This window comes from Giraffa tippelskirchi, chromosome 13, assembly GCF_054371585.1.
Source record: "Giraffa tippelskirchi isolate mGirTip1 chromosome 13, T2T-mGirTip1v1.2.pri, whole genome shotgun sequence".
Taxonomy (NCBI): Eukaryota; Metazoa; Chordata; class Mammalia; order Artiodactyla; family Giraffidae; genus Giraffa; species Giraffa tippelskirchi.
The window spans coordinates 94482962-94497454 of NC_137287.1; the positions used below are offsets into that span (position 1 = coordinate 94482962).

General features: G+C 39.2%; 1 protein-coding gene, 1 long non-coding RNA gene and 1 pseudogene across 51 annotated transcripts in view; all 3 read right to left on the minus strand.

The window, feature by feature from the left end:
- PTPRA (protein tyrosine phosphatase receptor type A) overlaps positions 1 to 14493 on the minus strand; it is a 173045-nt gene that overhangs the window by 19999 nt on the left and 138553 nt on the right. For 25 of the 50 annotated variants that reach the window (XM_081559006.1, XM_081558994.1, XM_081559001.1 and 22 more), the window contains 3 exons: positions 14117 to 14210; positions 9931 to 10021; positions 8648 to 8724 (listed from right to left, as the gene is read on the minus strand). In XM_081559006.1, coding sequence (XP_081415132.1) covers positions 8648 to 8724; positions 9931 to 10021; positions 14117 to 14210 — 262 coding nt within the window. The remainder of the gene's footprint in view (positions 1 to 8647; positions 8725 to 9930; positions 10022 to 14116; positions 14211 to 14493) is intronic. The other 25 variants (XM_081558975.1, XM_081558979.1, XM_081558973.1 and 22 more) reach the window with 1 other exon arrangement.
- On the minus strand, positions 272 to 7419 carry LOC145532931 (uncharacterized). The gene is made up of 2 exons (XR_014073716.1): positions 5638 to 7419; positions 272 to 3477 (listed from the first exon to the last, which is right to left on the minus strand). It is a non-coding gene; the product is annotated as an uncharacterized LOC145532931 (long non-coding RNA).
- LOC145532928 (proline-rich protein 13 pseudogene) lies at positions 4293 to 4721 on the minus strand (annotated as a pseudogene).

Consider the following 14493-nt stretch of genomic DNA (forward strand, 5'->3'; position numbering starts at 1 on the left):
CTCAAGAGTCTACTCCAGCACCACAATTTGAAAGCATCAATTAATTCTTCGGCACTCAGTATTCTTTACAGTCCAACTCTCACATCCGTACATGACTACTGGAAAAACCAAAGCTTTGACAATACGGACCTTTGTCAGCAAAATGATGCCTCTGCTTTTTAACATGCTGTCTAGGTTTGTCATAGGTTTTCTTCCAAGGAACAAGCATCTTTTAATTGGATAGCAGGAAGCAAAGCTTACATGGTCTAGGCAGTCTTCTTAAAGTGAATTATTTTTCTTTTTTTAAAAATTTTTTGTTTATTTAATTGGAGGCTAATTACTTTACAATATTGTAGTGGTTTTTGCCATACATTCACATGAATCAGCCATGGTTGTACATGTGTTCACCATCCTGAAACCCCCTCCCACCTCCCTCCCCATCCCATCCCTCTGGGTCATCCCAGTCCACCAGCCCTGAGCACCCTGTCTCATGCATCAAACCTGGGCTGGCGATCTGTTTCACACATGATAATATACATGTTTCAATGCTATTCTCTCAAATCATCCCACCCTTGCCTTCTCCCACAGAGTCCAAAAGACTGTTCTATGCATCTGTGTCTCTTTTGCTATCTCGCATATAGGGTTGTTGTTACCATCTTTCCAAATTCCACATATATGCGTTAGTATACTGTATTGGTGTTTTTCTTTCTGGCTTACTTCACTCTGTATAATAGGCTCCAGTTTCATCCACCTCATTCGAACTGATTCAAATGTATTCTTTTTAATGGCTGAGTAATATTCCATTGTGTATATGTACCACAGCTTTCTTATCCATTCATCTGCTGATGGACATCTAGGTTGCTTCCATGTCCTGGCTATTATAAACAGTGCTGCGATGAAAATTGGGGTACACATGTCTCTTTCAATTCTGGTTTCCTCAGTGTGTATGCCCAGCAGCAGGATTCCTGGGTCATGTGGCAGTTCTATTTCCAGTTTCTTAAGGAATCTCCACACTGTTCTCCATAGTGGCTGTTCTAGTTTGCATTCCCACCAACAGTGTAAGAGGGTTCCTTAAAGTGAATTATTAATGAATGCTAGTACATCCAAATAACAACTACTAGGCTAGATCCTGTTCTTATGCTCTCTCAGCTGCTGACAATCTGAGTCTTAGTGTTAATGGACAGGAAACTTCCAAGTCAGAAGCATGTGAGGCTGAGCCCAAACTAAGAAGGTAAAAGGTCTTTTGCTTGATGATGCTTCACCCAGGTGCAGAAGATTTCTGGGACTAGTCCATGGGTATGGTTAACAGCTCCCAGGTGTTTGACAACCGGGTTCTCCTTTACAGGAAGTGGGAGACAAAGAAGCCAAGCAGCCTGGGGACAATACTTAGTAAGATATCATATATTATCATATATCTTAGTAAGATTTATATATCGTATACTGACACATATATATGGAATCTAAAAAGATGGTACTGATGAATTTATTTCAGGGCAGCAATGGAGAAAGACAGAGAACAGACCTATGGACACGGAGGGAGGAAAGCGGAGGAGAGAGAGGGTAAGATGTATATAGAGAGTAACACAGAAATTTACAATACCGTATGTAAAATAGATAGCCAATGGGAATTTACTGTATGACTCAGGGAACTCAAACAGGGGCTCTGTGACAATCTAGAAGGGTGGAATAGGGAGGGAGATGGGAGGGAGGTTCGGGAGGGAGGGGACATGGGTGTAACTATGGCTGATTCTTGATGTGTGACAGAAAACCACAAAATACTGCAAAGCAATTATCCTTCAGTTAAAAAAAAAAGACAAGGATCCTCCGAGAAACTGACACTAGCAGTAACTTTCTTTTTCAGTATTTACTGTTCAGTCACACACCTTTTCAACCTCATTGTTTAAATGTAGTATTCACTTGAGAAGTCCTAGGTAAATGAAAAAATCATTTGATTTCAAGATTGTAAATACCTCTGCTTCTTTCAGTCAGCATTAAGATGGGCAATGAGGAAGACAGTTTCATGGATGGGACACCATGTCACACCAAGGTGACGATGGGAAATAAAAGTCTGCAAGGTAGTGGCAGAACTGCTTCTCAGCACTGGAGAAAGCTTTAGGCCTCAAGATGGAGATGTTTAGAGTTAACAAGAAGCTTGTTAAAATTTTTATTTAGAAGAGCAATTTAAGTTTTTCCAAATGTTTTTAATCATTAGAAGATGGAAACTGATAAAACCTTAATTCAGGATGCTGCACTTTGGTTACAGCACTAAACATGTAATTAAAACTGAGAAGTTCTTAGATTATGTTAAGCCATAATATATCCCTGCTCCAGGAGAAGTAGCTGCCAAATTCTCACTGGAGTGTGTGGGTCATGAATAGCTTAAAAGCACAGTTGGAGGGCCCAGCCCCCAAGTGCTTCCTGCTCCATCTTCATTAGGAGTGTGCTATATATCCCCCATAAAAACATGCCTACATAATGATATGGTGACATTGCTTAACCAATAAGGTAAAACTAGAATGAGGCCAAACTACTGATTTTCCCTTTGTTATGTTCAAGGGAAAGAAGAACTGTGGCTCCCGGGTTCCTGATACATCTTTGGATTTTGAAAGTCAAATGCCAAGTTGGCTCCATGTGGCATCTACATTTCTACCAGTTTAAAAACAAAAACAAAACACTTCTAAAAACCCTCTAAATACTCTTAGACCCCTAAGAGTAAGTAAGGAAACTGGTCTCTCCTAAGACTTCAGGCGGGAAGCCCAGCTGCCACCTGTTCCACTGTCTATTTCATCTTCTCTTGTTAACAATGTCAGGTTCACTTCGGACCTTTGTAGTCTCCAAACCACAGGTCCCCCCCTCTCCCCAACTGCTGCCACATTCCCTGGCACCTAACACCACTTCTCTTTAAGATTCATGTGTGACCTTGGTTCTCTGTGTGCACTAAGGGCTCGGTAAGCGATTGCCAGGACTGGGAATGGGGAGTAACTGTATATTGATAAGAAGGTTCTTTTTGGGGTAAGCAAAAAGTTCTAAAACTAAGAGGCAATAGCTCAGAGGTACAGCGTTTCTCTTCTGAGGTGAGGAAAACGTTCTAAAATTGGTCACTGTTGCACATATCTGTGAACAGACTAAAACCAGTAAATTGTAAACTTTAAGTGGGTGAAAATTATGGAATGTGAATTATATCAATAAAGCCATCCTAGGTGGTGCGTGGTAAAGAGGCTGCCTACCAATTCAGGAGACCTAAGAGATGTGGGTTTGATCCCTGGATCAGGAAGATCCCCTGGAGAAGGAAATGGCAACCCACTCCAGTATTCTTGCCTGGGAAATCCCATGGAGAGAGCAGCCTGGCAGGCTACAGTCCACAGGGTTGCACAGAGTCGGACATGACCGAAGCAATTTAGCATGCAATGGAAGCATTAACTTGGTAAACTTACTAAAATTCACAGAGTTCTATTGTTTTAAATGTCTGAATTACTGTTCTATAACACTTACCAAACCCTATTTTTTCTCCCAACATGATTGAGGTATAGTTTATATAAACTTACCTTATATACCTCAGTCATGTTGGGAGAAAAAATAGAGTTTGGTAAGTGTAACTGGCAACCCACAACAAGTGGCCTCAATGTGCTTCAGCAAAGACTGCTGTCTGACCCTCCCAGTCCAGAGCACATGTGCTCCCTCTTTCCCACTGGATCTCTCATCTGCACTCAACTCTGCTGACCACTGAACACCTTCTCCATGCTTTACTCCTTGTCCTCTGAGATGCTCTTCTCCCCTGGTCTTCTTCTGTCTCACTCACGAGTACCTCTTGCCCAGTGTGCCTTGGCAGAGGTTTTTGGGCTCCAGGGTTTACTCTTCTGTCTCTAATGGCTTTAGAATCTTTCCCCTGAGCTCAGATCAATGCCCAACTATGCTGGATACACCCACATAGATCATCCTATACTTTTAAATTTTCACAGCATCTCTCCAATCACAAGTATTACAAAAGAAAGTGAAAAAAAAATCACATTTTACAGATTTTAGACTCATCTTCAGCATTTAGGTCAAATCTCACCATCTTCAAAAAACACTTCTCTTGCAAAACTCATCAGCTAAAAGTTCTATCCAGGCAGTAGGAAGATGGTCTTTGTTAGCTCATGGCAATTCTTCTCCCATTTTCCCTAACCAGTTAGGGCTGAACAGCAGAGTGAGGCACAGATAGTGGGGGTGAGGGGAAGGGACACAGGGGCTAATTTCCCCAGTACAAGATGGCATCTGAAGCTTGATGGAAGAGCAGAATTTGAGAGACCTGAGGAAGGGTCCAGGCCCTGTATTCAGTCGGAGTCATGGCTGGTAATGGAGGAGGGGGAGGAGTGCTGCCTGCCATGCTTGTGGTGTTTCTGCTTCTTTTTATGAGTGTTCTTCATTTTCTTCTGCATCCTTTTGTCTGTCACCATTCCTGGTCCTACCATGCCAGGAGCCAATGGATTCACAGGATACATGCCAGGGGCAGGTGGTGGGTATGGGCAGGGGTAGAGACCTGAGGGTTGGCATCCTGAAGACCCTGGTTGTGGCACAGGATGACAGGGCCCATCAGGGGGAAAAGCTAGATTCCCCGGGGGTCCTCCTGGGGGAGTGGGAAGGGGGCCTGGAGGAAAGGTAGTGTTGGCAGGTGGTGGATGAGCAGGATTGCAACCTCCAGGGTGCTCAATGTTAGGCAGCTATGGATGTGGCCCTGGCTGCCCAGCACTGGGATTTCACATGTTCAGGTGTTTCCTCCAGCTCAGGTCAATATACTCTACAGAGTATCACCCTATACTCTCTTATATATAATCAATCACCATGTCCTACTAAATTCTACCTCCAAAGTGGTTTCTACTTTGATAATTCTTCTCCAACCCTTCTACCCTCACCATCCAGAGCCTGATACTGTAACAGCGTCTCACTGGCCCTCCCTAAGTCCACGCTGTACACAGTAACCTGAGTGATCAATATTCAAATGTGGCCATGTCACTCCTTGTCTTTAACACCGTTCAGTGTTATCCCATTGCCTAGAATCAAAGCTCAGCTGTACTGAAAATTTGCAGATATTTTAAGGTTGCTCAATCAGCATCCAGTCCCACCCACTAACAGCCCGATCTCCTTTCTACAGAGACTAAGAAACTAAAAGCTGAATTCCCCAGACTCTCTTGCAGCTCTGTTCAGCCTAAGAACTCAGTTTCTTCCTAGTAGTCCCACATAAGACTTGGGAGAGAAGTGAGTAATGTGAGATGGTGACTGTGCTAGGAAGATGTAGTCTCTGGGCAAGCATGGCAGCGGAAGCATTGAGTTCTTCTGTAGCACCTGCATAGGAGTTCCACTCCGAGAGTCATACGGGGTAGCTGGGAACATCTATGGCTGCTCTGTTCCTCACTAAACACCATCTTGCAACTCTCCCACAGATTTTTGTAAGCTACCTAGTATCTAATAATAAACCCCTCTGCTTAAAAGAACAGAAAGTTGACACTGTTGTCTGAAACTAAGAACCCCAACATACACCTGACATTCAGTGCCTTCTAAGACTGAGCTCCTACCAATCCCTCAAGCCTCATTCCTTCCCACTTTGTACCTTATAACTAAGACTACAATTTCCAGTCTCTGACTTCACTCATACTTTTCTTTTTGCTTTAAAATTTCTACCTATCTTTCTTTTCTTGAATGCAGACTTATCCTTCAATATTCAGCTCTACTGGATCACCAGGTTGGTTGAATGTTTCCTTCTCTTAAGTCCCAAGAATCTGGCAGTATCTCCTTCACACATGTTGCACACTAAAGATAATGCTCTACCTGTAGCGAGATCACACTGGGGACTGCATCCTAACCTCTGAGCCTGTCCCCAGTGCCTATCACACAAAAGGTGATCAAAAAATGTTGACTGAATTGAAGAAACCTAAATCTTCTTTAATCCCTGACTCTTACTCATGGTTCACCATAGCTTTTTCTTGTGTTTCTACTTTCACTGTTTGTAAGTGCCCCCAATTTAACCTCTTCATCTAAACTTTCATTTCACCTATTAATAATCTCCAATAAACCCCATGGGATTATCGGATGCCCTACTTTGAGCTCCAACTAGGCATGACCAAAGCAGAAGGCATGTTTCCTTTTAGTGCCTTGCTTATTATGACCATGAACAGACCCACCTTACTTGTTTACCAGTCTTCACATCCAACTTACTTCTGTCTGTCTTCACCTTCAATGTGGGAAGGATCCAAACTGGTTACAGTGACAGATACTGCTGATTGCTAACTCAAAAGCTATTCCTCCCCATTCGTCCTTGCCATCAAAACCATGCTTTTGTTTGGATATTTACCTTCTACTGGCTTGGAAGATGGCAATTCCTCAGCCCCAGAAGGGTAAATCAAGATAATTCTCAGTGCCTTAGCCAGTGACTAGAGAGAGGGTGTAAACATGTGATCCGATGCTGGCCTGTTGGCTCTTCTGAAGGGCACTGTACTGGATAGGCTTCTGAGAAAGATCATGCTCCAGAATAAAGAGAAAAGCATATGTACAAATTCTCCACCTCCTCCTTCTCTATGTTGTTTGTTGTGTGTATAAGAAATGTTTGGAACTGCTACAGCCATCTTGTGACCAAGAGACACTGTCAACAGGATGAAGACATCTGAGCAGAAAGATGCAAACACCTGGTTTCTTAAGGATGTCACTGAGTCACAGACTCAGCCAACCCTGGAACTGCTGTATATTTGCTTTCAGATTATATGAGAAGTAAATGTTTCTGTCCAGACCAATTTTAGTTGAGTATTCTGTTACCTGAAGATGGAAACATTTTGACTGATACTGCTATACTCTTCCATATAACATTAAACTCAATCTATTCCTCCTTACCTGTTCATCATAATCTTTGATCTAAATTCTGGGAATCTTAGCTGGTTACTAGCCTTGTTCCATTTTCCTTATCTACCACATTAATCATTTCTCGTAGGGTTCTTTTCCTTCTAACTATAAACATATGACCATCCCTATGAAACATATATACAGGAATTTCAGCAAATCCACTCTAGTGAGGATGCCTGCACTACTCCATTTCTGAACTCATTCTGATAATCTATTTTTTCGCCACAGCCTCTTTTCTTCCACCTTTCTCCTTTTTTATCCCAAGACTGCTCTTTCAATTTGTTGAGACCTGGTCCTTGATCCCTTCCTTTCTCCACCGAACCTGAAGCCCTTAGCTGACTACTTAAAGCAGCAACTGACTTCTCTAGTCCTTTTATTTGAGTTACCAAATGTTTTCTGCATATCACCAACCCTAGGTACAACCGGAGAAAATCATACAACTGAGTCCCTTATACATCAATGATTTTCATCTTAGGCAGGTCCTCAGTGCAGCTAAACATGTTTTTTTTTTTTTCTTCAGTGTTCTTTCTTACTGATCTCAGTACTCTCACGTCACAGTCCCATCCCCCCTTTTCAGCAGATAACCTTGACTTTACTTCTCAGAAAAAAAAGATGAGTTCCTTCAGCTTGATTTAGTCACACTTACAAACCAACTCTATCTATTCTATATTCCTTTACCAGCAAGTTCAGAGGAAAAACGTCCTTTTTCATGTTCAATGCTAATCTCTCCATCAGCTTTTTAAAAAAAAAAAACTGTGGTAAAATATATACAACATAAAACTGATCACTGTAGCCATTTCTAAGTGTACAGTTCTGAATAAATAAGTTTATTCACATTGCTGGGCAACCATCACCACCACCCATCTCCAAAACATTTTCATCTTCCTAAACTCTGTACCCATTAAATGATAATTTCCTGTTCCCCTCTCCCTCTAGTCCCTGGCAACCACCATTCTACTTTTTGTCTTTATGAATTTGACTACTCCAGCTACCTCACATAAGTAGAATTAGAAAATACTTATCCTTTTGTGACTGGCTTATTTCACTTACCATATGTTTTCCAAGTTCATCCATGCTATAGTATATGTCAGAATTTCTTCCCTTTTTAAGGCTAAATGATATCCCATTATACGTATATACCACATTTTACCTATTCATTTTTCCATTGATGGACACTTGGGCTGCAATCGCCTTTTAGCTATTGTGCTTAATGCTGTTATGAACATGAATGTACAAATTTCATCAATATTCTCTTCATGTAGTCAGGCTTGCTCTTTTTAGCTCTCTTGCTTACTCTCTTTTTTCAAACTCTCCCTTTACTGATTCTTTCCTGTGAGCCTATAAAACATACTCACGTCTCTTATGCCACCTTTATAAACATTCTCTAAATCACCCTAGAAACCTCCTTCTAATTTCAGCTCTTCTCTTGAAGTAGACAGGACTAGCCAGACTTATCTGGAGTCAGATATCCTTGTCCTGTTTCCCTTCTTTTACTGTAGATGGCAAGGTGTGATTCTGTTCTTAGTTATCCAAATAAGCTCAATAAAGGATTCACTGACTCCTACTGTGATGTATACATATAGATTCTGATTTCTGCATGGGAAAATTTTGGTAATGATGACAGGTAAATATAAGAATACATTTTAAACTATTTGTTTGATCTTTAAAAAAATTTTTTTTCAGTCTCTTAAATTATCCTCAGGGAAAACTTGTAATGACAAGTAATCCTCCTTACATGCAGCTGGAAAAGAGCCAATGGTCAGTCAAAGTAATAATGAGAAAAACTCAAGTTTCTTACATTGATGAATGAAGCATTGATGTAATCAGAATCTGGAACGCCTTCAACTGGTGTCAGATGGACTCGAGAGTGGTCATCTAGAAAAAAAATTTTTTTTTCTATTAAATTCAATTTTATTTTTCACTGGTCCCAATGCAACCAGGCCAGTTGTGATGATTTAGAACACACACCTGTATAAGTTGTCACTGCAGCACTATTTATAACAGCAAAAATTCAAACATACCTCAACCATCATTATGGGACTAAGTTAAATAAATTAAGATATATCCATAATATGGAATAGTAAGCAGATGATAAAAAGGAAAGTGAATATTCCTGTTTCTTGACAATTGCCAATATATATTAGCTTTGTTTTTATTTTACATTTCTTTACATTATAGTCTCAGGTATACAACATTATAATTCAACATCTGTAATGACTACAGTGATTACCACCACAAGTGTAGCTACCATTCATGACCATGCAATAGACCCCCCCCTTTCATCCATTTCACCCACATTCAACCTCCTTCCCCTCCGATAACCAATAATCTAGTCTCAGAATCTATGAACTTGTGTTTGTTTTGTTTTTTTTAGATGTCACATGAGTGTAATCATACAGTATTTATCTTTTTCTAATTTTCCAAGATAAGAGCAATGTATACGGCATACCAGTTATATTTAAAAAAATATACACATTTATACACAAATAAGAAGACAAAAGTATCTGTAAATGGTTAGTACAGTGGTCTCTAACTATATTATGCACCCAAAAATACACCAGGAATTTTTATAAGGATGAATTTTAAAGAAGCAATTATAAAACTAAAGCAAAGTTTAAACATTTTGCTCTTGCATCCCACTGGATTATGCATATTCTATTCTGGAGGCCACTAGCCTAGCAAAATGTCCATTAAGTTATAGATAAACATATTCATAATGACTACCTCTGGGAAGGAGTTATGAAGACAACTCTAAATTGGAATTTCTTTGCAATAAGCAACAAAAAACTCCTCAACAACCACTTCCTATCTGCTCTTAGTGAAACTGTTCTCTTTAACCTCCTAGAAACTTCAGGTCTGCCACAAAAAACCTGGTTAAGTACCCCAACTGACTTGATGGGCACCTGGGGATGCCTGGGAAGCCATAAAGGCTCTTTCTCTCTATTCTTATTACCCAAAGTTTTCACTCTATTCTTATTATTAGTCTTCTCATGATAAATCAACAGATTCCTTCCATCCTCAGAAAACCTGGCTACAGATGCAGTTTCAGTTTATATCCCAAGAAACCCTACAAACACTCACAAGGCAAGATGTTTACATATCGATTTTTTTCCTTGTTCTCCTCCTTGGAGGCAGCTTCACAGGTGGCCTGGATAGGACAAGCAGGGAGAGCCTAAAAGATTAACAGAAAGTACAGGAGTTATTCATAGGGATAAGCACCAGACATGCAAACTGCTGCACCATACTCTGACCTGGCAGCAAGTTCTACCTTTTCTTGGGGAGAAAAAATGTGCCCACATGAATAGTTGCAGCCTAATAAAGACAGTGCACCTCTCTTCTAAATAGCTCCTAAGCTACTTAAGAGTCTGAATCCCCAGAAGGCATGCTCTTTACATGACTACTATGTGGTTAGGGGCCTATTACACTGCTGGATCAAAAGGCACCCCCCACCCCACCACCTACTGTGTATAGGAGTGGGAGGCATAACTGAAGGGATGGGCCATTTATACCCATGCTGACCGCCATGCAAAGTTGAGATGCATTTCTAGAGTAAACCACACAGGAGGGGTCTGGATGGTCAGCTGGGTTAGGGGCCTGACAAAGAGGTATGGCAGCACAGCCTCTAGCATCATGTGGATAAGGCTGGTGGGTGAGATGGCATTCATGGGGATGCAGCAGTTAGGAAGCAGAGGACTTGGATGACGTGACATGGAATCTGCAGCAGTTTTGGAGCAAATGTAAATTAGCTGGCACTGGGAGGTATGGAATAAGTATAAATGGCTTGATATAAGATAGTCTGGACTGCATGAACTTGAGCAAATCAGGCAGTTTCCCATAAAATTGGGATAATAATATCTGCTACATAAGGAGTAAATAACATAATCTCACGTCTGGCATAGAATAAGCACTCAACAAATTAGTTTTATAGGAGTAGGAAGCTAAACTTTATTATTTGAACTGTTATCTTCTTCTATGTTCTATATATTCAAAACTAAGAAAGCAAAAAAAAAAAAAGAAATAGTTTAAAATTATAACCTAGACAACTTTCCTGATAAGTGATTTGGAAATATGTTTTACAAGCCATAAAAATATTCATACTCTTTGACCTAACAACTCTGGATTCTAGTCTAAATAAAAATCTCAATGCTCAAATTACTTACTTTATCATCGTTTAGAACGACCCCAGACTGAAAACAACCTTAGTATTCAGCAGTAGGGGAACAGTTAAGTAAATTATGGTTCGTGTGTTACTTTTCATTCACTCTTTCAACAAATATATAATGTGTACCTCTTAGGTGTCAGGTTAGGTACAGAGCAAACAGTGGTAAATCAATCATATACACAGCTCTTGCTCTCATGAACAATGCAAACGTGTGGGTGAAAGATGGATATTAAATAAAACAAATATAAAGTTACATACCAAGGTATATGTAATGAAAGAACAGAATAATACTAGAGAAAGAACCAAAAGCCCAAGAAATATCCCAGTACGGACTGAGGGTAGGTCTCTATGAGGAAGGATGAGTATGGAAAATAGTATTCCAGGCACAGAGAAGAGCATTGGTGACGATGATCCAGAGGCAGGAGAACGCTAGTTTGTGTGGGGAAATAAAGTGTCAGTGAGGGTGTTAGACAGAAAGTGTGGCTGGTGGGAATGGCAAGAGGAAGTGGGAGGAGATTAGTTTAACAAGGTTAGATCATGTATTTCCATGTAGGTCCTTTAATAGGAAGTTTGAGTTTTACTTTAAGTGCATGAGGAAACCATTTAAAGTTTTTAAATTGCAGTTCATTCTACATGTTAAAGAACCACTCTGGCTGCTGCATGGAAAATGGGCTGGGAGGAAGGCAAGTATAGAACATAGACGACAGGACAAGGAAATAGTCACATTTGCAATATATCACATGGTTAGAATTACTAGATTTAGAGATGGAATGAACAAAAGCTAAGTTGGGGAGAGAAAGACACAGTCTGAAGGATGCTTGCAGGTTTCTAGCTTGGATAATAATAATAATAAAGATTAAATAAAGGAAATGCGGGCCTAAAAAGAATCAATTTTGTCAGATAGAAGTAAGACTTTTATGAAGGAGCAAATATATTTGCTGGGAACCAGCAGTATAGTGGTAGGAGAAACTAAGGTGAAAGACCACAAGATAACAAGAATCATCAAATTCTCATAGTCCATCTACCTTCACTTACTCAAGAGATTTTTTTTTTTTCACAGTTAAAACCCTAGAGGTCCTGCATGTTATTTTCCTAAGAAAAGCAATTTATTTATACCCAGTGCTGTCAACACATTAAAGGGGAAAAAAAGTTTCCTGGGCTTGAAGATTGGAATTTCCCAATTCACCCACAGTTTGCATTCTCTTCACTAAGACAGGCTAGATTTCTACAAGTTTCCACCTTGATGCAGGGTAGGATGAGACAAGATTTTAAAAGCCCTCACGACTAATAATAAGGTATTACTTTTCCTGTACATCCCTTGTCTAAAATGATGTAGAACAGATGTAGAGACAACAAGATTCTTGAAAATAATCCCCAAGGTCAGTAATGACAATGACCACATCTCAGAGTGCTGTCAGCATCCCTAACTTCCCAGTTTTGATGAAGAAAAGTTAGGTCTCCAGGTCGGCTGAGGCTCCAAAAAGGAAAGTTAGGGAGAAATAGGAGCCACTTTTGACAAGAGAAAATAAAAGGCTTCTTTTAGAGAACACGTGCTAGATGCAAAATGTCACACTAAAGAGCTGAGGTCAAGAATGAAAAAAGAAGGGGAATCCTACTTCTTTCAGTTTCTACTCTGACAAACCGAGCCTGGAGAGCTGGACAGACGCAGCTAAACCAGAGACTCTAAGATGTTAAATTCTCCACAAACAGGAGGTGGCATCAAAGACCATTTCATTCCTTGCTTCAGCCTTTACTGGATGCAAGGCTTTTTTTTTTTTTAATGTCAGTTAAAAAATTTTTTTTCTTCAATTTTTACATTTATCTTTTAAAAAAGTATATCCACCACCCAATTTAACTTAGAAAGATGTTCTCTTTAGGTCCTTCCTCATCATGTCTTCTTCCTTCTTTCACAAGTAAATTTGGAATTTTGTACTTATTATCCCTTTGCTTTATTTGTATCCCAAACATTCTGTATCTGTAAAAAATATAGTTTTTGTTGTTCATTCTATTTTTTTTTTTTTTATAAAAATGGAATGATTATCAAGTGGTGACTTGTTTTTTTGGCCCAACATTACATTCTTAAGATTCACTCAGGTTGTTCCATGTAGCTGAAGTTCATTCATTTTAACTACTTGGTAGTCCTTCATTTTTAGTCCATACCAACATTTATTTTTCCATTCTCCTACTGATGAATATTTGGGTTGTTTACAGTTAACAATCTGCTTTGAGCACTAACTGTGTTTCCTCATGCACATGCGCATGAGTTTTAGGTATGAGTACGAGTAACCTTACCAGAAGAGGCCAAATAGTTTTTCAAAGTAGGTGTACCAATTCACACTCCCACCAGCAATGTAAAGTGTTCCACCTGTTATGTATCCTCATCAACATTTACTATTATCAGACTTTAACTATATCAATACAGGTTTAATTTACATTTTTCTGATTATTATTAATTATTAACCATCTTTTCACAGTTTACTGGTCTTTCCTCTTCTGTGAAGAACCTAGTTGAGTGTTTCCCCATTTTTCTACTGGATTGTTTCTTACTAATTTGTAGGGAGTTCTTTATGTGTTCTGGATACTCATTCTATTATCAGTTATAAGTGTTACAAGAATTTTTTTTTACCAAGTTTGTGGCCTGCCCTTTCATTTTATGTTACTTGTTTATAAAGAGAAGTTCTGCATTTTAATGTAGTCAACTTGATCAACCTTTCCCTTTATAAACATTTTAAATCTTAAGAATGCTTTCCTATGTGAGATCATGGTATATTTTCCTACATTATTGTCTCCACATTTTGTCCTTTAAATTTCAGTGTTTACATCAACTGGGATTGATTTTTGGTATGAGACAAGAATTCAATTTCATTTATCCCTATGGGGTTCACCCAGTTGTCCAAGCACTGTTTATTGTAAAGACCCTCCTTTCCCCCTGCGAAACTACAACAGCATTTGTCACCAATATGTTTTCCTTTACACATGACTCTGCTTCTGGGTTCTCTATTTTATTCTGCTGGTCAATCCATCTACTCCAGTGCCAATACAAAACTGTCTTACTTACTAAACTTTATAATAATTCTTTATATCTGGTAAGGCAGGTCTCCTCACCTTGTTCTTCTTCTTCAGGAATGTCTTGGCTATTCTTGAATCTTTTCTCCTCCATATATATTTAAGAATCAGCTTGTCAAGTTGCACAAAAAACCTGTTGGGATTTTTATTGGAATTGCATTGAATCTATATATCAGTTTGAGGAGAAGTGACAACTTTACAATATTGAGCCTTCTAATCCATTGATCTTATCTCTTTCACTAATTAAGGCTTTTTTCTTTAATGTCTTCAAACATTTTAATAATTTTCTCCAAATATTTTATAAATATTTTGTTAAATTTATTCCTAGGTACTTCACATTTTGGATGTTACTGTAAATGACATCTTTTAAAAAGTATTAGACTTCCTAATTGTGGTTTTATGTATAGAAATGCATT